The sequence below is a fragment of the Oncorhynchus nerka genome, linkage group LG24 (genome assembly GCF_034236695.1).
Source record: "Oncorhynchus nerka isolate Pitt River linkage group LG24, Oner_Uvic_2.0, whole genome shotgun sequence".
NCBI lineage: Eukaryota > Metazoa > Chordata > Actinopteri > Salmoniformes > Salmonidae > Oncorhynchus > Oncorhynchus nerka.
The window spans coordinates 35,490,601-35,512,674 of NC_088419.1; the positions used below are offsets into that span (position 1 = coordinate 35,490,601).

Sequence of the window (22,074 nt, forward strand, 5' to 3'; positions counted from 1 at the left end):
CTGTGTTTGAGAAGTGGATCATCTATTTGTCAACTAAATTGCCACTTCACCGATTGCTTTCAAAATTGAACAAGAAAGAGTTGATGTTTGATTAGATCAGGGGCGTAACTTGGGTTTAGAAGTGGTCGGGGACATAATACAAAGTACCGGTCAAACGTTTGGACACCGACTCATTCAAGGGTTTTTCAAAAAAAAAATTTGTATTTTCTACATTGTATAATAATAGTGAATACATCAACACTATGAAATAACACAAATGGAATCATGCATTAACCAAAAAAGTGTTAAACAAATCAAAATATATTTGATATTTGAGACTCTTCAAAGTAGCCACCCTTTGCCTTGATGACAGCTTTTCACACTCTTGGCGTTCTCTCAACCAGCTTCATAATGTCACCTGGAATGCATTTCAATAAACAGGTGTGCCTTGTTAAAAGTTAATTTGTGGAATTTCTTTCCTTCTTAATGTGTTTGAGCAAATCAGTTGTGTTGTGACAAGGTAGGGGTGGTATACAGAAGATAGCCCTATTTGGTAAAAGACCAAGTCCATATTATGGCAAGAACAGCTCATATAAGCAAAGAGAAATGACAGTCCATCATTACTTTAAGACATGAAGGTCAGTCAATACAGAAAATGTCAAGAACATTTGAAGTTTCATCAAGTGCAGTTGCAAAAACCATAAAGCGCTATGATGAAACTGGCTCTCATGATGACTGCCACAGGAAAGGAAGATCCAGAGTTACCTCTGGATACGTTCATTAGAGTTAACTGCACCTCAGATTGCGGGCCAAATAAAAGCTTCACAGAGTTCAAGTAACAGACACATCTCAACATCAACTGTTCACAGGAGACTGTGTGAATCAGGCCTTCATGGTTGAATTTCTGCAAAGAAACCAATACTAAATGACACAATACGAAGAAGAAACACGAGCAATGGACATTAGACAGGTGGAAATCTGTCCTTTGGGATTTTTGGTTCCAACCGCTGTGTCTTTGTGAGACGCAGAGTAAGTGAGAGGAGGAGGTATGCAGGTGTGGCGCGTGCTTTGCTGGTGACACTGTCAGTCATTTATTTAGAATTCAAGGCACTGAATGCCAATTGTTATTTCTGGAGGAAACGTGGCCCCATACTACAGTAAAGCATGGTGGTGGCAGCATCATGCTGTGGGGAAGTTTTTCAGTGGCAGGGACTGGGAGACTAGTCAGGATCGAGGGAAAGATGAATGGAGAAAAGTACAGAGAGATCCTTGATGAAGACCTGCTCCAGAGTGCTCAGGACCTCAGACTGGGGCGAAGGTTCACCTTCTAACAGGATAACGACCCTAAGCAGACAGCCAAGACAATGCAGGAGTGGCTTCGGGACAAGTCTCTGAATGTCCTTGAGTGGCCCAGCCAGAGCCCGGACTTGAACCCGATCAAACATCTCTGGAGAGACCTGAAAATAGCTGTGCAGTGACGCTCCCCATCCAACATGACAGAGCTTGAGAGGATCTAAATTCGCACAAAAATGTATCCTGTTTTAACTTGCACTTATGGGGTATTGCGTGTAGATTGATGAGGAAAAAAATACATTTTAATTCATTTTAGAATAAGGCTGTACTGTAACAAAAAATGTGGAAAAGGGGAAAGAGTCTGTATACTTTCCGAATGCACTGAATGTGCTATAAAAGTGTTTTACTCCATTATGCAGCTGTTACATTTATCAGAACTGTATTTTGGACCTTTATATACACTTTTGACGACTGTTGCTACACACACACGCACGCAAACACGCACGCCTGCACATAAAGCACAGTTATAGATCTGCTGCATGGAGCATGGAGAACACCGAGTAATAGAGTAATCTGTCTCTCAGTCTCATTGGAGGCAGACAGTCAGACTGACAGACTCCAATAAGTCTATATCATTAGGAGGAGACCGTCTAATGGACAGATAATGGTCAATGGACCACTGTAGAGAAAAACCAATAAACCATTCAGCTCTTTCTTATTGTGTCTGTGTGTGCTCTAGCCTTTTGGGTGCCCTAAGCAAGATTTGATTGGGGGGACCCCCCCTGCGGTAAAACGTTTTTGTGGCCACGCAACCGCTTATGTCACTTATGCCTGCACCTGGCCCTGTGTGTGTGTGCTTGCAACCGGACCTGTGTGTCTGCCTGCAAACGGCCCTGTTTGTAACGGATTTCCTCCTCTGTGTAGCAAGGTGTAGCAAGGATCGGACTAATACGCAGGGTGGTAAGTGTCCATGTTTTAATAGAAAATACTGAATATGACACAAGTACAAAATAACAAAGTGAAATGGAAACGAAACAGTCCCATGTGGCACAAACACTGACACAGGAAACAATCACCCACAAAATACCCAAAGAATATGGCTGCCTAAATATGGTTCCCAATCAGAGACAACGATAAACACCTGCCTCTAATTGAGAACCAATCTAGGCAACCATAGACCTACATAAACACCTATATGGAAACAACCCCATAAATCTACAAAACCCCCTAGACAGTACAAACACCCTAGATGAGACAAAAACACACATATAACCCATGTCACACCCTGACCTAACCAAAATAATAAAGAAAACAAAGAATACTAAGGTCAGGGCGTGACACTGTTTGTGTGCTTGAGCATGAAGACTGTACATCTCTCTCCATTCCATTTCGTCCATGTCAGTCCCTCCACTCTCTTTCCCTCCTGTCCATGTTATCATAGCGACCTGCACTCAGTGGCGTATATCAGTTTCTCGCTATTTTACAAATTTTGCCATGAGGCCTGGAGAAAATGATGCTGTTTAAGAGCTAATTTCCTGCTATAAAAAATAAAATCATGGCTTATAACGTGGGCCCCTTGCCTTGCGGGGGCTGCTGGGGTGTGTGCTACAACAGTGCCTGCACTGCTCTCCTCTCTCTTTAACAATCCTCTTCTTCCACCCATCCCTAAATATCTGCATGGTGCAGACCTCACCTCATCCATCATCCCTCCCTTTCGCCATCCGCATGCCTGGGGATCGATCAGGCCCTCATCGCTCTGGCCAGCTGTTTTTTTTTACACACGCACACACGCGCACACACATTCTCTCTCGACATATCGCTTGCGCGTGTAATCATCTCTGTGTGAGACACACCAGGTGATTGACAGCTGTGGAGAGGGCGGCACCAGAGGCAGATCGCCACACCGACCCTGTGTTCACCCCTCATTAGTGCTGCTGGGTGATTGGTGGGTGGGCTATCGGCCTGTCTCTCAAATCAGTGAGGGAGAGGCTGAGTGGGAGTTAATGTAGTGGAGGTGTGAGATACTGAGTTAATGGCTGCACCTCAGGGTGACTACATTGCAATACATGCTCACATGTCGTGTGCCACGTCATCAACTCCACAGTCCGACACCAGATTTCTATATCATGTGATGGGTTAGCTGATATATTAAACACAACAAGTTCAACACCTATCCAGGCATTCTAGTCAACCTGAAACTAGTCACAGCCATAATTCACTCAGTCAGTGAGTTGGTGACATACGCTGAGTGTACAAAACATTAACAACACTTGCTCTTTCCATGAAATAGCATTCACCTGGATTCACCTGGTCAGTCTATGATCCCTTAATGATGCCAAATGTTAAATCCACTGTGGTGGAAATTCTTACACGGGGACACTCGAAGTCAATCTTAAATGAATCATTGTCTATTTGTCAGCATGTTGGAAAGGTTCCAACTATCTCAATGCACCATAGTACACACGTTAATCAGAAGCTCTGCCGTGGCAGTCCCAGCAGTTTGTCTTATATACGGCTATACACAGACAAGTTATATTTGCATGATTTAGCATAATTAATTCATCATTACGCTTTTGTTTCATTCATGTGACTGACCAATATCTCACGAGGCTTCTTCTCTCTAAGCTGAGATACTTGATACTGAGATATCTTTAGTTCGTTCTCAAAACAAGGTCTGGTCGTACTGCCAAATTGCAGCTACTGATAGTGAGGATTTGTACAGTGAGTCGCTTGAATGAACACAGAAATTGGTTTATAGAACAGCACATGAATAGAACACGGAAATGAGTTATAAGAAAAGCACAAACATTCAAATGATAGAATACTTTTTAAGCCTTGAGACATGTTTTGTGTATGTGTGCCTCTCAGAGGGTGAAGGAGAAAGACAAAAAATGTAAGTGCCTTTGAACAGGGTATGGTGGTAGGTGCCAGGCGCACCGGTTTGTGTGTGTCAAGAACTGCAACGCTGCTGGGTTTTTCACGCCAGTGTGTATCAAGAATGGTCCACCACCCAAAGGACATCCAGCCGTCTTGACACACCTGTGGGAAGCATTGGAGTCAACATGGGCCAGCATCCCATGTAGAGTCAATGCCCTGACAAACTGAGGCTGTTCTGAGGGAAAAAACTCAATATTAGGAAGGTGTTCTTAATGTTTTGTACAGTCAGTGTATATAGTAAGTTAGTCAAACAGTGAGTCAGTGAGTATGTCAGTTCGTGACAACTAGGTGGTAAGAGCCACATCACTCAGGCCGGCTGTCACAAACACGCACACGCACACACACAAAGGCCCTGGTCCATGTCTGTGCCAGCAGTTAGGTGGTGGAGAAGGGCAGGGTCTCTCTTATTACACAGATAAGACACATCTCCGCAGCGGTCTCCGGGCTTGCGCCTGCTTCAGTTCAGACTCACCGCTACACACACATACATACCCATCTACCCAGCCTCATAGCTCTGGCATGTCATCTCTGATAATTAGCAATATAGATTAGTGGGACTTTAGCAAGACAGCAAGACATTACCTTTATGACGCTGGGTGGTAACACTGGTCCTGACCTGCTCTAACAGAGTAGACTGACTGGTTGCAGAACGCTGGCTCTATCTGTTCAATAACAACAAACACAAGGAAGGCACTGTCTCTGACTGAGACCCATCTGGACAGTGCCTGTTTGAAGGCTGGACTTGTTTTGGTGCCATGAATCCTACCTTTGCTTTCAAGCCAATCCTGAATAATTACAAGAGCAAGGGATTTAATCGGAGACCAGCTGTCTGAAGTGTGTGTGCTTCAAAGCAATTGAGGATATCACAGGAGGGAACTGAATGCTGCACCTACAGCTGGACATATGACTAATGCAGGCCCTCACACACACACACACGCACACACACACACACACACACACACACACACACACACACACACACACACACACACACACACACACACACACACACACACACACACACACACACACACACACAAATAAACACACACAAACGCGCACAAACCAGACACAGACTAACCCCCCTCTACACACACATCCCCCCCTCCGGGTAGTTACCTGAGGGACTCTGCCATGCGTCTCAGGTCCTCGTTCTGCTGCTTGAGGCGCTCCAGTTTGGCCAGGATCTTAGATAGCTCGCGGCTGGATCTCTCAGGGTGTTCGCTGTCTCTCACCAGATGGCCCCCGATGTAGAAGAGCAGCGTGCCCCACGCCAGCAACACCAGGGTGATCCAGCGCCACGAGCCCGCCCAGGGCCGCATCGTAGTTCAGCCTGGCCACCCACACACACCGTCGCGCCCCGTCACAATACCCACCAGGGCATCCTCTCTGGCACCGCAGGGCAGGGGGAGGGAGGTAGTAAGAGAGACGAGGGGTTTTGTGGAAGGCGTGAAAGGGGATACAATTGGGTGTTTCTTTGGTGAGTATTCCGACCAGTCCCCTCTTCTTGTGCTAGAGCATGTTTTTCTCCTCAGAGGGTTCACTGACTGACTAAGGCTCCTGGCTGTTGTTCCTATCCTGTCCTGCAGGGGTCTCCACCTCCTGTTTTTTCGTGCTCCTTGGTGACTGTGTGTTTATCGTTCCACTCCTTGCCCCTTGCTGGTTGCACCTGGTTTGTACATGTCACCTTTTCCTCCGGTCCTGATTACTTCATGTGTTTGGCCTGGCTTCTATGGGGACAGAAAGAGAAAGAGAGGTTGTCAGACGGACAGAAAGACGAAGGGACGGACGGATGGGCTGACGAAGGGACGGACGCTCAGACACACACCCAAACCCACACACATAGACACACGGAGAGAGATGGTCAAACATACAGACAGACAGAGAGACATATGCCTGGGAGAAGAGCTGAGCATCAGACATGCCGCAGACAGTCCCAGAGAAGCATAGACACAGCTCAAAGGAACAAGGTTTGCTGGGTGTAACAGGCTCAGCAGCCCAGGCTCAGCAGCAGCCCCTCAAGATTGATCAGCATGACACCGCAATTTACATTTCCAGGGTGATGAGAAACACAATGCACTGTGATGAGGAGGCAGAGAGACAGGGATGTTTTGTTTACTCACTCTCTCTCTCTGCCTTTCTCTCTCCCAGTCTCTCTCTCATTCTTTCTTTCTCTCTCTCTCTCCACCTCTCCTCTCACTTTTAGGCATGGCTAAGCCTAATGGCTAATGACTTCCCATGGTGATGGCTAAATCCCTGGCCGTTCCCTTGGTTTTCCCCTGTACACTCCCGCTGCCATCGCCATTGTCTTTGTGACGATGTGCGAACACTGTCAAGGTGATGTGACGAGCACAATGGAGCATGTGGAAAAAAATCCCTGTATCATCACTTCACCTCCCCCACATCACCGAGAGAGAGAGAGAGAGAGAGAGAGAGAGAGAGAGAGAGAGAGAGAGAGAGAGAGAGATGCACGGACGTTGCCGGGTTTATGACAATACACCCCTTTTCTATCAGCTTCCAAAACCCAACAAAGCACTGGACCTACAGATGCTGTGTATGGACCGTGCTTTGAGACATGACAGGGAATGTCATGTGTGCGTGCCTATCTGTATGTTTGGTCTCACTAGGATGTGTGTGTGATCATTATCACCTGGGACTAGCGTGGTAACACATAAGTAGGTTAGCTGCACTGCCAGTGTACGTCAGCATGTGATTTATGGAGCATGCTGCGTAGTTGGTATGTAGGACATAAGTGGTGCCATGTAGGCCCTTCATGTTTCACTGACAACACTCCTGAACACAACTGCGGTCATGCACACACAGGGAGAATCTCAATTGCATACTCCTCGCATCCTCTCTCTCCTTGTCTACTTCTCAAAACACATTGGAGGCGAAGGTCAAACGGGAAGGACCTCTGGCTTTCTCATCCAATGGGTTTTGAGAAGTAGGCGAGCATAGAGGAGAGACGACGCAAGGAGAACGCAATTGAGATCTTCCCACACACAACAAGTCGTAATGGCCGACCAGTCCTTCTGGCCAGCTATTGAGAGCCAAAATGATATCGTGCCACTGTGCTCCGTGGCGGCTCTGCACTGTTGTTGTGACTAACACGAGCTGACATGAGGACAGGTTGACGTACTGTATGCAGGGCTAGGATAATGCTGAGCTGTGTTTTTATTATGGGAAATAAGCAGTGCGAGGATTAGCTGCTGCCAGCTAATGCATTTGCTTGGTGGAGGGTGACTGTGAATCACTCGTCATCATGTTATAGGGAGACAGGTTGTCTGGCTGGAGTAGTAATGAAGATTGTGTTAAGTGGGCTTGGACCGGGTCAGGGTGAGCACCACAGTAGCACTGGTCCCAGATTTGTTTGGCTGTATGGCCATGTCATATATGCTCTTTGACATACAGTACAAACAGATCTGGAACCAGGCTAGTGTTTCTCCTGACACAGCCTTTAAAAGGATCTGTTGGTGCTTTGGCAAGACATTAATGCCCCGTGGGCAGATTTTGCTTGTAGAAGAATCTGCTGGGACTGATTGGGATGCGTGAGATAACGAGCAGCATTAGTTCCGTTTTTTTTTGTTTTTTTGTCACAGGTTGTTTGGCCGTATCAGGATTGGGGCGAAGGCGGTGCTTCAACTCCTATGCCTCGAATGCTTAGCGCTGTGCCCACACAGATTAGAAAGGGAGGGTGGGAGGGTGTAGAACTCTCAATTTCTAACATGTATGAACACAGATGTTAATCATGCAGCTGATTAAATTATGTGAGATTTTACTTCTGGGTTAGCAGAGATTAGCAAAACAATGACTATGGCCCCTTGCTACCCCAGAAAATAAAATAATAAATAGAGAGGGAACACACTACCCTCAGTGCCAGAGTTCACCATAGCACAGACCAATATTTGCTATTTGCTAATATTTCTCTAAAACACATACAAAATAAGCAGGGGAAGCTTGTGGCACACTCTGTATCAGTAGGTTACAATGACTTTAGTACAATAGAATAGTTACTATAAGTGAAACTGAAATGGAAGGCTGCCTTCTCTGCTGTCTGATTCAATGGTTCAACACAGACATCGTTGTTGTGAATATGAGGTGAACGAGGAGAGGTGACACTCTTCAGACGCTTGCGTTTCACAGGAATGAAAATGTGAGATCCACACATCAACCCTGAGATTCCCGTATAGGTTTAGGCTAAGTGATACCTTATGGAATGTGGGAGAAAATCACAACCTATGCCATGAAATCTATTTTGTTCAAATGGTGAATAATATGTATTCTCATTTCCTTCTACAGTAGAAGTAGTCTGGAGCCACGACAGGATCGGTGGGTCCCCCACGGGACAGTTGCGTTAACATAGGCTAATGCGAGTAGCATGAGGTTGTAAGTAACAAGAACATTTCCCAGGACATAGACATATCTGATATTGACAGAAAGCAACAATTCTTGTTAATCTAACTGCGCTGTTCAATTTACATTAGCTATTACAGTGAAAGAATACCATGCTATTGTTTGAGGAGAGTGCACAGCTATGAACTTGAAAAGTTATTAATAAACCAATTAGGCACATTTGGGCAGTCTTGATACAACATTTTCAACAGAAATACAATGGTTCATTGGATCAGTCTAAAACGTTGCACATGCACAGAATCTAAATTGCACCTGGGCTGGAGTACTACATTATGGCCTTTCTCTTGCATTGCATTTCAAAGATGATGGTACAAAACAAATAAAAATAAAATAATTTTACCCGATCTAATGGTTCATATTCTCCTACATTCATTTCACATTTCCAAAAACTTCAAAGTATTTCCTTTCAAATGGTATCAAGAATATGCATATCCTTGCTTCAGGACCTGAGATACAGGCAGTTAGATTTGGGTAGGTCATTTTAGGCGATGCAGATCCTTAAGAGTTAATCTGTTGTGCTATTTAGAAACAAACACATGACTGGCTCAACTGTTCTGGGGAACTGTTATGGTTATTTCTCAATATGCGTACTACCATGCTCCGAGGCCTCTAATTGAAGCAAGGGAGGGTTGGAGCATGGAATGCTTTTCCAACAGTCTTGAAGGAGTTCTCACATATGCTGAGCACTGCTTTTCCTTCACTCTGCGGTTCAACTCATCCCAAACCATCTCAATTGGGTTGAGGTCAGGTGATTGTGAAGGCCAGGTCATCTGATGCAGCACTCTGTCACTCTCCATCTTGGTCAAATAGCCCTTACACATCCTGGAGGTGTGTTTTGGTTCATTGTCCTATTGAAAACAAATGATAGTCCCTCTAAGTGCAAACCAGATGGAATGGCATATCGCTGAAGAATGCTATGATAGCCATGCTGGTTAAGTGTGCCTTGAATTCTAAATAAATCATTAACAGTGTCACCAGCAAAGCACCTCCACACCATCACACCTCCTCCTACATGCTTCACAGTGAGAACAACACATGCAGAGATCATCTGTTCACCGATTCTGCGTCTCACAAAGACACGGCGGTTGGAAAAATCTCAAATTTGGACACATCAGACTTCCACCAGCCTAATGCCAATTCCTCAAGTCTATTCTTCTCATTTGTTTCCTTTAGTAGTGGTTTCTTTGCAGCAATTCGACAATGAAGGCCTGATTCACACAGTCTCCTCTAAACAGGTAATGTCTGTTACTTGAACTCTGTGAAGCATTTATTTGGGGCTGTAATTTGAGGTGCAGTTAATTGCCAATTTCTGAGGCTGGTAACTCTAATGAACTTATCCTCTGCAGACGAGGTAACCATGGGTCTTCCTTTCCTGTGGCGGTCTCATGAGAGCGAGATTCATCATAGTGCTGGATAGTTTTTGCGACTGCACTTGAAGAAACTTTAAAAGTTCTTCACATTTTCTGGATTGACTGACCTTAATGATGGACTGTAATTTCTCTTTGCTTATTTGAGCTGTTTTTGCCATAATGTGGACTTTGTCTTTTACCAAATAGGACTATCTTTTGTATACCAACCTTACCTTGTCACAACACAACTGATTGTCTCAAATGCATTAAGAATGAATGAATTAATGCTTTTCACAAATTAACTTTTAACAAGGCACACCTGTTAATTGAAATGCATTCCAGGCGAACACCTCATGAAGCTGGTTGAGAGAATGCCAAAAGTGTGCAGAGCTGTCATCAAGGCAAAGGGTGGCTACTTTGAAGAATTTCAAATCTAAAATATATTTTGATTTGTTTAATACTTTTTTTGGTTACTACATGATTCCATATGTGTTATGTCATAGTTTAGGTCTTCAATATCATTCTACAATGTAGAAAATAATAGAGATAAAGAAAAACCCTGGAATGAGTAGGTGTCCAGACATTTGACTGGTATTGTATATATATATATATATATATACATTTTTGTCATTTAGCAGACTTGTCTTATCCAGAGCGACTTCTGAAAACATCTTAAGATAGCTGCAGTGCCGTAAGGTGGCGATTACTTTTTCACACAGTAGCATTAGGTGTTGCATAACTTTGTTAATGAAATCAATTAAATAAGTATGTCATTGTCGTGTTCTTTGTTCAATGAGGTTCCCTTTATCTAACATTAGGTTATGTTAAAGATCTGAAAACATTCAGTATCAAAAATATGCAAAAGTAGAGAAAATGTGATAGGGAGCACATGCTTTTTCACAGCACTGTAAGTCGACAACCACATATCACAGGAACAGTAAGTCCACTTTTCCTTAATAAAGCAGCTATTAGCAAACTCAGAGCTAGAGGAAGGGGGTGGTTGAGGAGAGGAGGGGGATTATTTAAGAGGTAGGGTTTCAGCTGCTTTCGGGAAAATGGGCAGGGACTGAGCTTGAACTGGGCTGAGCGCGAGCTGTCCGCAAGAGACTAGAGGTGACAGAACGGAGTGCTCGGGTTGGGGTGTAGGGGGATTTGAGGATAGCCTGAAGGTAGGGAGGAGGCAGTTCCTCTTGCTGCTCCGTAGCCAGCACCAGGGATGCGAGCTTTGACTGGAAGCCAGTGGAATGTATGGAGGAGCGGGGTGACATGGAGAACGTGGGAAGGTTGAAAACCAGGGGGGCTGCAGCATTCAGGGGTTTGATGGCACAAGTGGGGAGCCCAGCTAATAGCGAGATGCAGAAGTCAAAAAATGATAATGTTAGGTCTAAACCAGGAAATCGAAAATACTGCCTCAGCACCAGAGTCATTTGAAGTGGAAGGACCACGAGGTCCTGCTGACAGCTGTGACATTTTCAGACAAGTTAGTCGTTTAGTGGTTGTTTCTGACCACAATTTCCCCCTCTCCTCTTCCCCTCAAAAAAAGAGCAACCTGATGTAAAGTGAAGCGCCAGCCACTCCAGCCTAAATTAAATATGTGACGACTCTTTTTTTACATTTGCACTAGAGGGAATATGGGTGAATAGAAGGGAATAAAAGATGCGCAGCGCTATTCGTAAGCGGGTAGACTCAAGCCACCGCCATCTCGCCAATCTTCTTACCGACTAGGCTTGGGCGGTATACCGTATATACCGTATGTTGGGGTATATAGAAATGAAAACTAGTAATTTTATCTTTTTCAATTCATTTTAATATTTGTGGCTACTTTTTAAGTAAATACCTGAGGTCAACTTGTGCAATACATTCGGAGACAACGCTGATTGCATGATTATTTCACCTGTCACATTATTTGACATTGTGAAGCTTACTGTGGTTCCCCAGAACAGTTGAGCCAGTCATGTGTTTGTTTGTAAATAGCACAACGGGAGAAAGAAGGAGCGGATGAGTCCAAATGTGTATTGACTGGGGTCGCGTTTATATTGAAAACCCAACAGTGTCTTTTCTTGCTTCAGTAGAGGGATCAGGGACGTGCAACTATAGCTTTCCACAGTAGATACATTAGTGCAACACATTCGGCAAAAAATGGCTTGATTTTCATCAGATGACAACGGAAGTGCAACGCTATTTGGCTAGCAGCCAAACAATTAAAGGCGTTTACAATGAAAAATCAAGGTCTTTTTTTGCAAAAAAAAAGATCCTTGGCCATCAAATTTCTTATGTTTATCATATAAAGAATGTAGCTTAAAGTTAATCTTGCAATAACTTAAAAGCATGAAGCTACACTGTGAGAAGTAGCCTACAGGAGAAAAGTATCTGCACATCAGTCAGAGCACTGTCTACTGGTATAACGGCCGTTGGTGAATTCTCATCCCGAGAAGTACAACTGAAGCACAAAATGAGTCTGATGCAAAAATTACAATAAGAAGCATTTTACATCTGTGTTTACAAAACACAGCAAGATATTTCTTAGGCGTTTTATCTCATTTTCCTCCCTGAAAAATGGAAAATTCTGCCTTAAAGCAACCCCTAAGTTTAAGTTACTAGTTATCTAAGTAAGTGGCCGAATTAATAAGTTAACGAGGCACCACATTCATTTGTAAATGTCCAAACTCATGAAAAATTACATTCGGTAGGTCTTAACTATACTGAACAAAAATATAAACGCGACATGTAACAGTTTCGAAGATTTTACTAAGTTACAGTTCATATAATGAATTCAGTCAACTGAAAAACATGAATTTGGCCCTAATCTATGGATTTCACATGACTGGAAATACAGACATGCACCTGTTGGTCACAGACACCTTAAAAAAGGTAGGGGCATGGATCAGAAAATGAGTCAGTATCTGGTGTGACCACCATTTGCCTCATGCAGTGCGACATCTCCTTCACATTGCGTTGATCAGGCTGTTGATTGTGGCCTGTGGAATGTTGTCCCATTCCCCTTCAATAGCTGTGGAAGTTGCTGGATATTGGCGGGAACTGAAACACGCTGTCATAAACGTCAATACAGAGCATCCCAAACATGCTCAATGGGTGACATGTCTGGTGAGTATACAGGCCATGGAAGAACTGGAACATTTTCAGTTTCCAGGAATTGTGTACAGATTCTTGTGACATGGGGCTGCGCATTATCATGCTGAAACATGAGGTGATGGTGACTGATGAATGGCATGACAATGGGCCTCAGGATCTCGTCACGTTATCACTGTTCATTAAAATTGCCATTAATAAAATGCAACTGTGTTCGTTGTCCGTAGATTATGCCTGCCCATACCTTAACCGCACTGCCACCATGGGGCACTCTGTTCACCAAGTTGACATCATCAATCCGCTCGCCCACACAATGCCATACACGTGGTTTGCGGTTGTGAGGCCAGTGGGACATACTGCCAAATGATCTAAAATGACATTGGAGGCGGCAAATGGTAGAGAAATTAACATTCAATTCTCTGGCAACAGCTCTAGTGGACATTCCTGCTTCAGCATGCCAATTGCACACTCCCTCAGAACTTGAGACATCTGTAGCATTGTCTTGTGTGACAAAACTGCACATTTTAGAGTGGCCTTTTATTTTCCCCAGCACAAGGTGCACCTGTGTAATGATCATGCTGTTTAATCAGATTCTTGATATGCCACACCTGCCAGGTGGATCGATTATCTTGGAAAAGGAGAAATGGTCACTAACAGAGGTGTAAACAATTTTGTGGAAAAAATTGGAGAGAAATAAGATTTTTGTGCATATAGAACATTTCTGGGATCTTTTATTTCAGCTCATAAAACATGGGACCAACACTATGTATAACTTTATTAGCTGGATTGCCTATCTTTGCAATTAATTTATGTCTGTTTGTGCTCGTCTGCATATTTAGCTAGCAGCCTCCATGGAATTTCACTCTTACTTGTGCTTATTTTGTTAGCATTCTGATAATAGACACCCAACGCCCCCTTATGTACTAAGCTAGTAATACCATAAATCACGGGACGAGAGAAAGACGGCATGATGATATGAAAATCTGGATACTGCCCAACCTTATACTGACGCCTCGCGCCTAACTCTCAGTACAGCCAGGACTGGGAGATGTCGTCATGATGCTATCACACATAAACACATGCATGCATGCAAACACACAAGCATGCACGCACGCACACACACACACACACACACACACACACACACACACACACACACACACACACACACACACACACACACACACACACACACACACACACACACACACACACACACACACACACCAGTACAGGACCTTTATTATATTCTTATTTGAAATGTATGCAGTTCTGTTCTTCAGCTGTTATTGTCTATTAATAGTCTGTATTATGTCATGTTTTATGTGAATCACAAGAAGAGTAGCTGCTGATTTTGAAGACGCTAATGGAGATCCTAATGAAATAACAAAATAACAAATAACACACACTAACACATACTCTCTATAAGACCAACCAGGGTTAGCAGAATGTAGAGCTAGAAGAGCTAGACGTGAAGCCCTAGGAAAGGTCATCTATCTTTCACAAGGCCATATTAAACCCAATCTATTGAATAAAGCATGAAGCAGTAGAATACGTTTCTTACACATCTAGTGGGGTTCAGACACGTGAAAGACAGTAATGGAATTCCGTTTGTACAGTGTGTGTACTCTGTGTATGTGGTTACATGAGTTTGTGCATATTAGCGTGTGCTCCTGGTATTACCTCTAGGTAGCTCGGGACGACAGGTGCACCCACGTGCTAAGAACAAGATGGAGGGGGTGATGGGTGCACTGGCTGACTACTGGAATACAGTTATGTAAAGCGGAACAAGACACACACCTGGGGTTGAATACAGCAAATAGGAGCAGCAAAAAAACAGGTTTGCAGCCGTCTCAGTTAGGATGCTACATGACTCATCATTAGGAGTAGACTACAGCCGTCTCAGTTAGGATGCTACATGACTCATCATTAGGAGTAGACTACAGCCGTCTCAGTTAGGATGCTACATGACTCATCATTAGGAGTAGACTACAGCCGTCTCAGTTAGGATGCTACATGACTCATCATTAGGAATGGACTACAGCCGTCTCAGTTAGGATGCTACATGACTCATCATTAGGAGTAGACTACAGCCGTCTCAGTTAGGATGCTACATGACTCATCAATAGGAGTAGACTACAGCCGTCTCAGTTAGGATGCTACATGACTCATCAATAGGAGTAGACTACAGCCGTCTCAGTTAGGATGCTACATGACTCATCAATAGGAGTAGACTACAGCCGTCTCAGTTAGGATGCTACATGACTCATCATTAGGAGTAGACTACAGCCGTCTCAGTTAGGATGCTACATGACTCATCAATAGGAGTAGACTACAGCCGTCTCAGTTAGGATGCTACATGACTCATCATTAGGAGTAGACTACAGCCGTCTCAGTTAGGATGCTACATGACTCATCAATAGGAGTAGACTACAGCCGTCTCAGTTAGGATGCTACATGACTCATCATTAGGAGTAGACTACAGCCGTCTCAGTTAGGATGCTACATGACTCATCAATAGGAGTAGACTACAGCCGTCTCAGTTAGGATGCTACATGACTCATCAATAGGAGTAGACTACAGCCGTCTCAGTTAGGATGCTACATGACTCATCATTAGGAGTAGACTACAGCCGTCTCAGTTAGGATGCTACATGACTCATCATTAGGAGTAGACTACAGCCGTCTCAGTAAGGATGCTACATGACTCATCATTAGGAGTAGACTACAGCCGTCTCAGTTAGGATGCTACATGACTCATCATTAGGAGTAGACTACAGCCGTCTCAGTAAGGATGCTACATGACTCATCATTAGGAGTAAACTACAGCCGTCTCAGTAAGGATGCTACATGACTCATCATTAGGAGTAGACTACAGCCGTCTCAGTTAGGATGCTACATGACTCATCATTAGGAGTAGACTACAGCCGTCTCAGTTAGGATGCTACATGACTCATCATTAGGAGTAGACTACAGCCGTCTCAGTAAGGATGCTACATGACTCATCAATAGGAGTAGACTACAGCCGTCTCAGTAAGGATGCTACATGACTCATCATTAGGAGTAGACTACAGCCGTCTCAGTTAGGATGCTACATGACTCATCATTAGGAGTAGACTACAGCCGTCTCAGTTAGGATGCTACATGACTCATCAATAGGAGTAGACTACAGCCGTCTCAGTTAGGATGCTACATGACTCATCATTAGGAGTAGACTACAGCCGTCTCAGTTAGGATGCTACATGACTCATCAATAGGAGTAGACTACAGCCGTCTCAGTTAGGATGCTACATGACTCATCATTAGGAGTAGACTACAGCCGTCTCAGTTAGGATGCTACATGACTCATCAATAGGAGTAGACTACAGCCGTCTCAGTTAGGATGCTACATGACTCATCATTAGGAGTAGACTACAGCCGTCTCAGTTAGGATGCTACATGACTCATCAATAGGAGTAGACTACAGCCGTCTCAGTTAGGATGCTACATGACTCATCATTAGGAGTAGACTACAGCCGTCTCAGTTAGGATGCTACATGACTCATCATTAGGAGTAAACTACAGCCGTCTCAGTTAGGATGCTACATGACTCATCATTAGGAGTAGACTACAGCCGTCTCAGTTAGGATGCTACATGACTCATCATTAGGAGTAGACTACAGCCGTCTCAGTTAGGATGCTACATGACTCATCATTAGGAGTAGACTACAGCCGTCTCAGTTAGGATGCTACATGACTCATCATTAGGAGTAGACTACAGCCGTCTCAGTAAGGATGCTACATGACTCATCATTAGGAGTAGACTACAGCCGTCTCAGTTAGGATGCTACATGACTCATCATTAGGAGTAGACTACAGCCGTCTCAGTTAGGATGCTACATGACTCATCATTAGGGGTAGACTACAGCCGTCTCAGTAAGGATGCTACATGACTCATCATTAGGAGTAGACTACAGCCGTCTCAGTTAGGATGCTACATGACTCATCATTAGGGGTAGACTACAGCCGTCTCAGTAAGGATGCTACATGACTCATCATTAGGGGTAGACTATAGCCGTCTCAGTAAGGATGCTACATGACTCATCATTAGGGGTAGACTACAGCCGTCTCAGTAAGGATGCTACATGACTCATCATTAGGAATGGACTACAGCAGTCTCAGTTAGGATGCTACATGACTCATCATTAGGAGTAGACTACAGCCGTCTCAGTTGGGATGCTACATGACTCATCATTAGGAGTAGACTGGATTACTGCAACTCGCTGTTGGCTGGGCTCCCTGCCTGTGCCATTAAACCCCTACAACTCATCCAGAACGCCGCAGCCCGTCTGGTGTTCAACCTTCCCAAGTTCTCTCACGTCACCCCGCTCCTCCGCTCTCTCCACTGGCTTCCAGTTGAAGCTCGCATCCGCTACAAGACCATGGTGCTTGCCTACGGAGCTGTGAGGGGAACGGCACCTCAGTACCTCCAGGCTCTGATCAGGCCCTACATCCAAACAAGGGCACTGCGTTCATCCACCTCTGGCCTGCTCGCCTCCCTACCACTGAGGAAGTACAGTTCCCGCTCAGCCCAGTCAAAACTGTTCGCTGCTCTGGCCCCCCAATGGTGGAACAAACTCCCTCACGACGCCAGGACAGCGGAGTCAATCACCACCTTCCGGAGACACCTGAAACCCCACCTCTTTAAGGAATACCTAGGATAGGATAAAGTAATCCTTCTCACCCCCCCCCTTAAAAGATTTAGATGCACTATTGTAAAGTGGCTGCTCCACTGGATGTCATAAGGTGAATGCACCAATTTGTAAGTCGCTCTGGATAAGAGCGTCTGCTAAATGACTTAAATGTAAATGTTAAATGTAGACTACAGCCATCTCAGTTAGGATGCTACATGACTCATCATTAGGAGTAGACTACAGCCGTCTCAGTTAGGATGCTACATGACTCATCAATAGGAGTAGACTACAGCCGTCTCAGTTAGGATGCTACATGACTCATCATTAGGAGTAGACTACAGCCGTCTCAGTTAGGATGCTACATGACTCATCAATAGGAGTAGACTACAGCCGTCTCAGTTAGGATGCTACATGACTCATCATTAGGAGTAGACTACAGCCGTCTCAGTTAGGATGCTACATGACTCATCAATAGGAGTAGACTACAGCCGTCTCAGTTGGGATGCTACATGACTCATCAATAGGAGTAGACTACAGCCGTCTCAGTTAGGATTCTACTTGACTCATCATTAGGAGTAGACTACAGCCGTCTCAGTAAGGATGCTACATTTGACATAGTTTTTGGCAAAAGTGCAGAACCGGCTGCTTTTTGGTGCTAAACAGCGGTGTGTGTCTTGGTGTTTGTGTGTGTGTGCATGCCTATGCGTCTGCATGTGTCTCGGTGATGTGTGTGTTTAGGAGTCACCGGGGCTGGGTAGGGCTGGGTAGGGCTGTGTTGGGCATGGGTGGCTGCACAGACAGAAGCCGGCTGCATATTTCATGAGCTGCTGTTTGCTTGACAACATTTCCAGGCTGACTGCACAGGAGTCCATTAACTTAAATGGCACAGAGCGCACCGAGAGATCTCCATATGGAAACCAGAGAGGGATAGACAGACGGAGGGATTGAAGGAAAGAGGTGGGAGAAAAGGATGGAGGAGTGAAGGAGGGAGATAGAGAGAGAGAAAGAGAAAAATGAAGAGACTGAGAGACCATAGAGACAGTAACTGATGCTGTTAGGTTTACCAGTAGGAGGCTCTTGAGGTAATGACGTAATGCCATTACAGTGTCATTATGGGTAGTGTAGTCGTTTAGGGCCCTGCTTTTTGTTGCGGAAATGGATGCACTGTGCTTTACACCGGTATTTCAGCATTATCCACTATTGTTACTAGAAGTAGAAAATCCTCAAAAACGTTCTGTAATTGACACAAGAGGTCTCCAATCAATCAATCCGTGTCTCGTTGTGTGTGTTGGACGACGGGACCGCCTGAGCCAAGAGGAGTTGTAGCTCTGTGAATTTGAGCCGCACAAAACCTGTAGATCAGTAATTCCAGCTAGGTCACCCATGATACAAGTCAGTATTCGATGTCCTTCCATGTCTAAGGACATTGGGAGATGACATGCAAACTGTCCCCTATGGGCAACAGTGAGGACTTTTACCTTCAAATAGGTTTCAGTTTTGCTAGGGTAGGGTTTCACAAACTCGGTTTCTGCACGTTCCCCCCCCCAACTAGCACAGCTGACTCAAATAACCAACTAATCATCAACCTGTGAATCAGCTGTGTAGTGTTTAGGCAAAAACCAAAACGTGCACCCCTTAGGGCATTTTGGATGGGCCTTTGATTCTAAGGGCTGCAAGTTCAAATCCAGTGATAGAATGGTGTTTTTGAGATTTTAGTTTTAAAGCCTATCCCAAACCTTTACACTTACCTTAATCATTCAGAGTGTATGCCTAACCTTAAGATTTTAGAGCTGATGCCTAAACTTAACCCTAACATAAAACATATTTTGTTCATGCCTAAATGTAAACTTAAATTAAACTTTAAAAAAAGATGTTTGCAACAACTTCGAAATTTGACATTTGAGAAACATGGAGGAATGTCTAATTCTGACGAGACTGTGAGAGCTAGTTGGTAATTCTACACCTCACTTTGCTTAGTTACCCAACTTAGTTACTCAGCGGGTTAACACAGTGTGAGAGTGAGTTTGCGTGCATGTGTGTGTGTGTGTGTCGTAACTTGAGTTACTCCTGGAGCGCCATGTAGGCACTGTTTCCCCTCATTACAACTTTGGGATCAACTTTGGAAGAAGCGGTAGCAGTCCCAAGTGCACACGACACACACACGCACGACACACACACACACACACGCGCACACACACACACACACACACACACACACACACACACACACACACACACACACACACACACACACACACACACACACACACACACACACACACACACACACGACACACGACACATGACATACACACACACACACACACACACACAATGCAGCTAGGCCCGGCACTCGGTATCAGCGCTAAGCACACTGCCTCTCCCTCAAGGTTATCTCAGCTGAGAATTTGCTGACAGGGTCCAGACAGACACACACACAAACACACACATACACACAATATACAAACAGTTGGACATACACACACACTCTTCCAAGCCCAGAGGTAAAAGAGCCGAGAAAGAGAGAGAGAGAGAGGGAAGAGGGAGTTTGTTTGTGCGGACTGTTATACAAACAAGTCTTTAATTTGGACGAAGGGACACATGATTAGCAGTAAAACGCTCCCATCATTCCCCTGTTTCATTACTTTTTATGTCCAAATAAAAATGTACGGGGGCGGAAGGCTCGGTACTGGCCCCACCAATACCGAGGCCAATATGCCAGGCCAATCTGCCTCCCTGACGAGTGAAGGTGGATCTGAGGGGCTCAGACGTGGTCAAGGACATGCTTGTCAAACCACACAGCCAGGGAGAGCCAGAGAAAGGCTGGTTCAAGGTAACACTCTGAGAAGGGAGTGGGGAGTGAGGGAGTGTATGTGGGGGCAAGGGTTGTGAGTGTTACGTTTGAGAGATCGAGAGCGAGAGCGAGAAAGACAAAGAGAGAGAGAACAATGCCACTTAGACAGACATGCATCACAATACGACAAGGAGGGAAACCGCATTTTCAAGAGTGTGTATGTGTGTGTGCGTGTGCTAGTGTGTTTGTGTCCCAGCCTTGTACGATATGCTTTCACTAAATGTGCATACAGCATCCTGTTGATGGTTCTCCAAATTCGTACATGCCCGTTTCAGACATAGAACCTTGACTGTAATTGCTTTTGAAAAACAGTATTAAAAAACTCAGTCTACTTCTCCTGCCTGAATTAGCCGCAGCTCAGCTTCCACACACACACACACACACACACACACACACACACACACACACACACACACACACACACACACACACACACACACTGTCTGTTCCAGTCTCTGTTTCTCATGAGGCCCCAGTGACAGCTGACCTTTGGCGGGCCAGGGGCTGAGGGGTACGAGGGGGAGATGGGCACAGTGGGGGGCAGCAGAGCGGGTCGCAACCCTCCACTGACAGCGCCCACCTCTGTTCAGTCACTTCAACGGCCTAATGACAGACAAGGAGAAAACAGAGAACCAATCAGCCAGCCATAGAGGAGAGTGAGGATGAAGGGAGTGAGGGTGGGTGAAGAGAGATAGTGAGAGAGAGGGAGAGAGAGAGAGAGAGAGACACAGAGAGAGATAGTGGCAAAGAGGGAGACAGAGAAAAAGAGGGAGGGAGAGAAAGAGAGGGAGGGAGAGAAAGAGAGAGAGAGAGAGAGAGAGAGAGAGAGGCAGAAAGAAAAATGTTCAGAGAGAGATACAAAGAGACTTTAGCTGGGGCTGTTTAGGGGGGGTACAGCTGTCGAGAGGAGACAGTGGAGAAAAACATCCCTGCCTCTAATTGTAACCTCCCAATAACAGCATGATTGAAGAGGGTGGAGGAAGAAAGGACAGACAAAGTGAGAGAAAGAAAAGGAGTGATAGAGACAGGACAAAATAGATTAAAGACAGTGTAACAAAAGTAGTGCCAGAGTGTGCAATATGATGAGCGAGAGAGAGAGTGAGAGTGCTCCCTAGGGGTGTTTGGGTCCTGAGTCTGACTAACACACAGGGTTGGAGGGAGTTCTATAAACAGCAATAACCTGAAGCTGTGGCCCATTCATCCCTCGCTCCCTCTCTCTGCTACATTACTTCTCTTAGTGCTGTCCCAACCTGCCTGTGTGTGCATACTGGTGCACCCCTCCCACTTTTCTCCTTCCTTTTCTCTCACCCATTCCCTCACCCCTCCTCTCACTCTTCTCCTTTTCTGTAACCCCTCCTTTCACCCATCTCGCCCTTCTCTTCTCCTTTCTGCCTCGTCACCCTCCGCTGTCATCACCCTCTCCTGTCTCCCACCTCTTCGACCTTCATGGTATGTCAAAATGTCTTCACCCAGTCTCCTCTGTATAT

General features: G+C 44.9%; 1 protein-coding gene across 2 annotated transcripts in view; it reads right to left on the reverse strand.

The window, feature by feature from the left end:
• LOC115107907 (alpha-(1,6)-fucosyltransferase-like) overlaps window positions 1-22,074 on the reverse strand; it is a 163,028-nt gene that overhangs the window by 71,489 nt on the left and 69,465 nt on the right. For both annotated transcript variants that reach the window (XM_029631668.2, XM_029631669.2), the window contains exon 2: window positions 5,329-5,939. In XM_029631668.2, coding sequence (XP_029487528.1) covers window positions 5,329-5,531 — 203 coding nt within the window. In that variant the 5' untranslated portion in view covers window positions 5,532-5,939. The remainder of the gene's footprint in view (window positions 1-5,328; window positions 5,940-22,074) is intronic.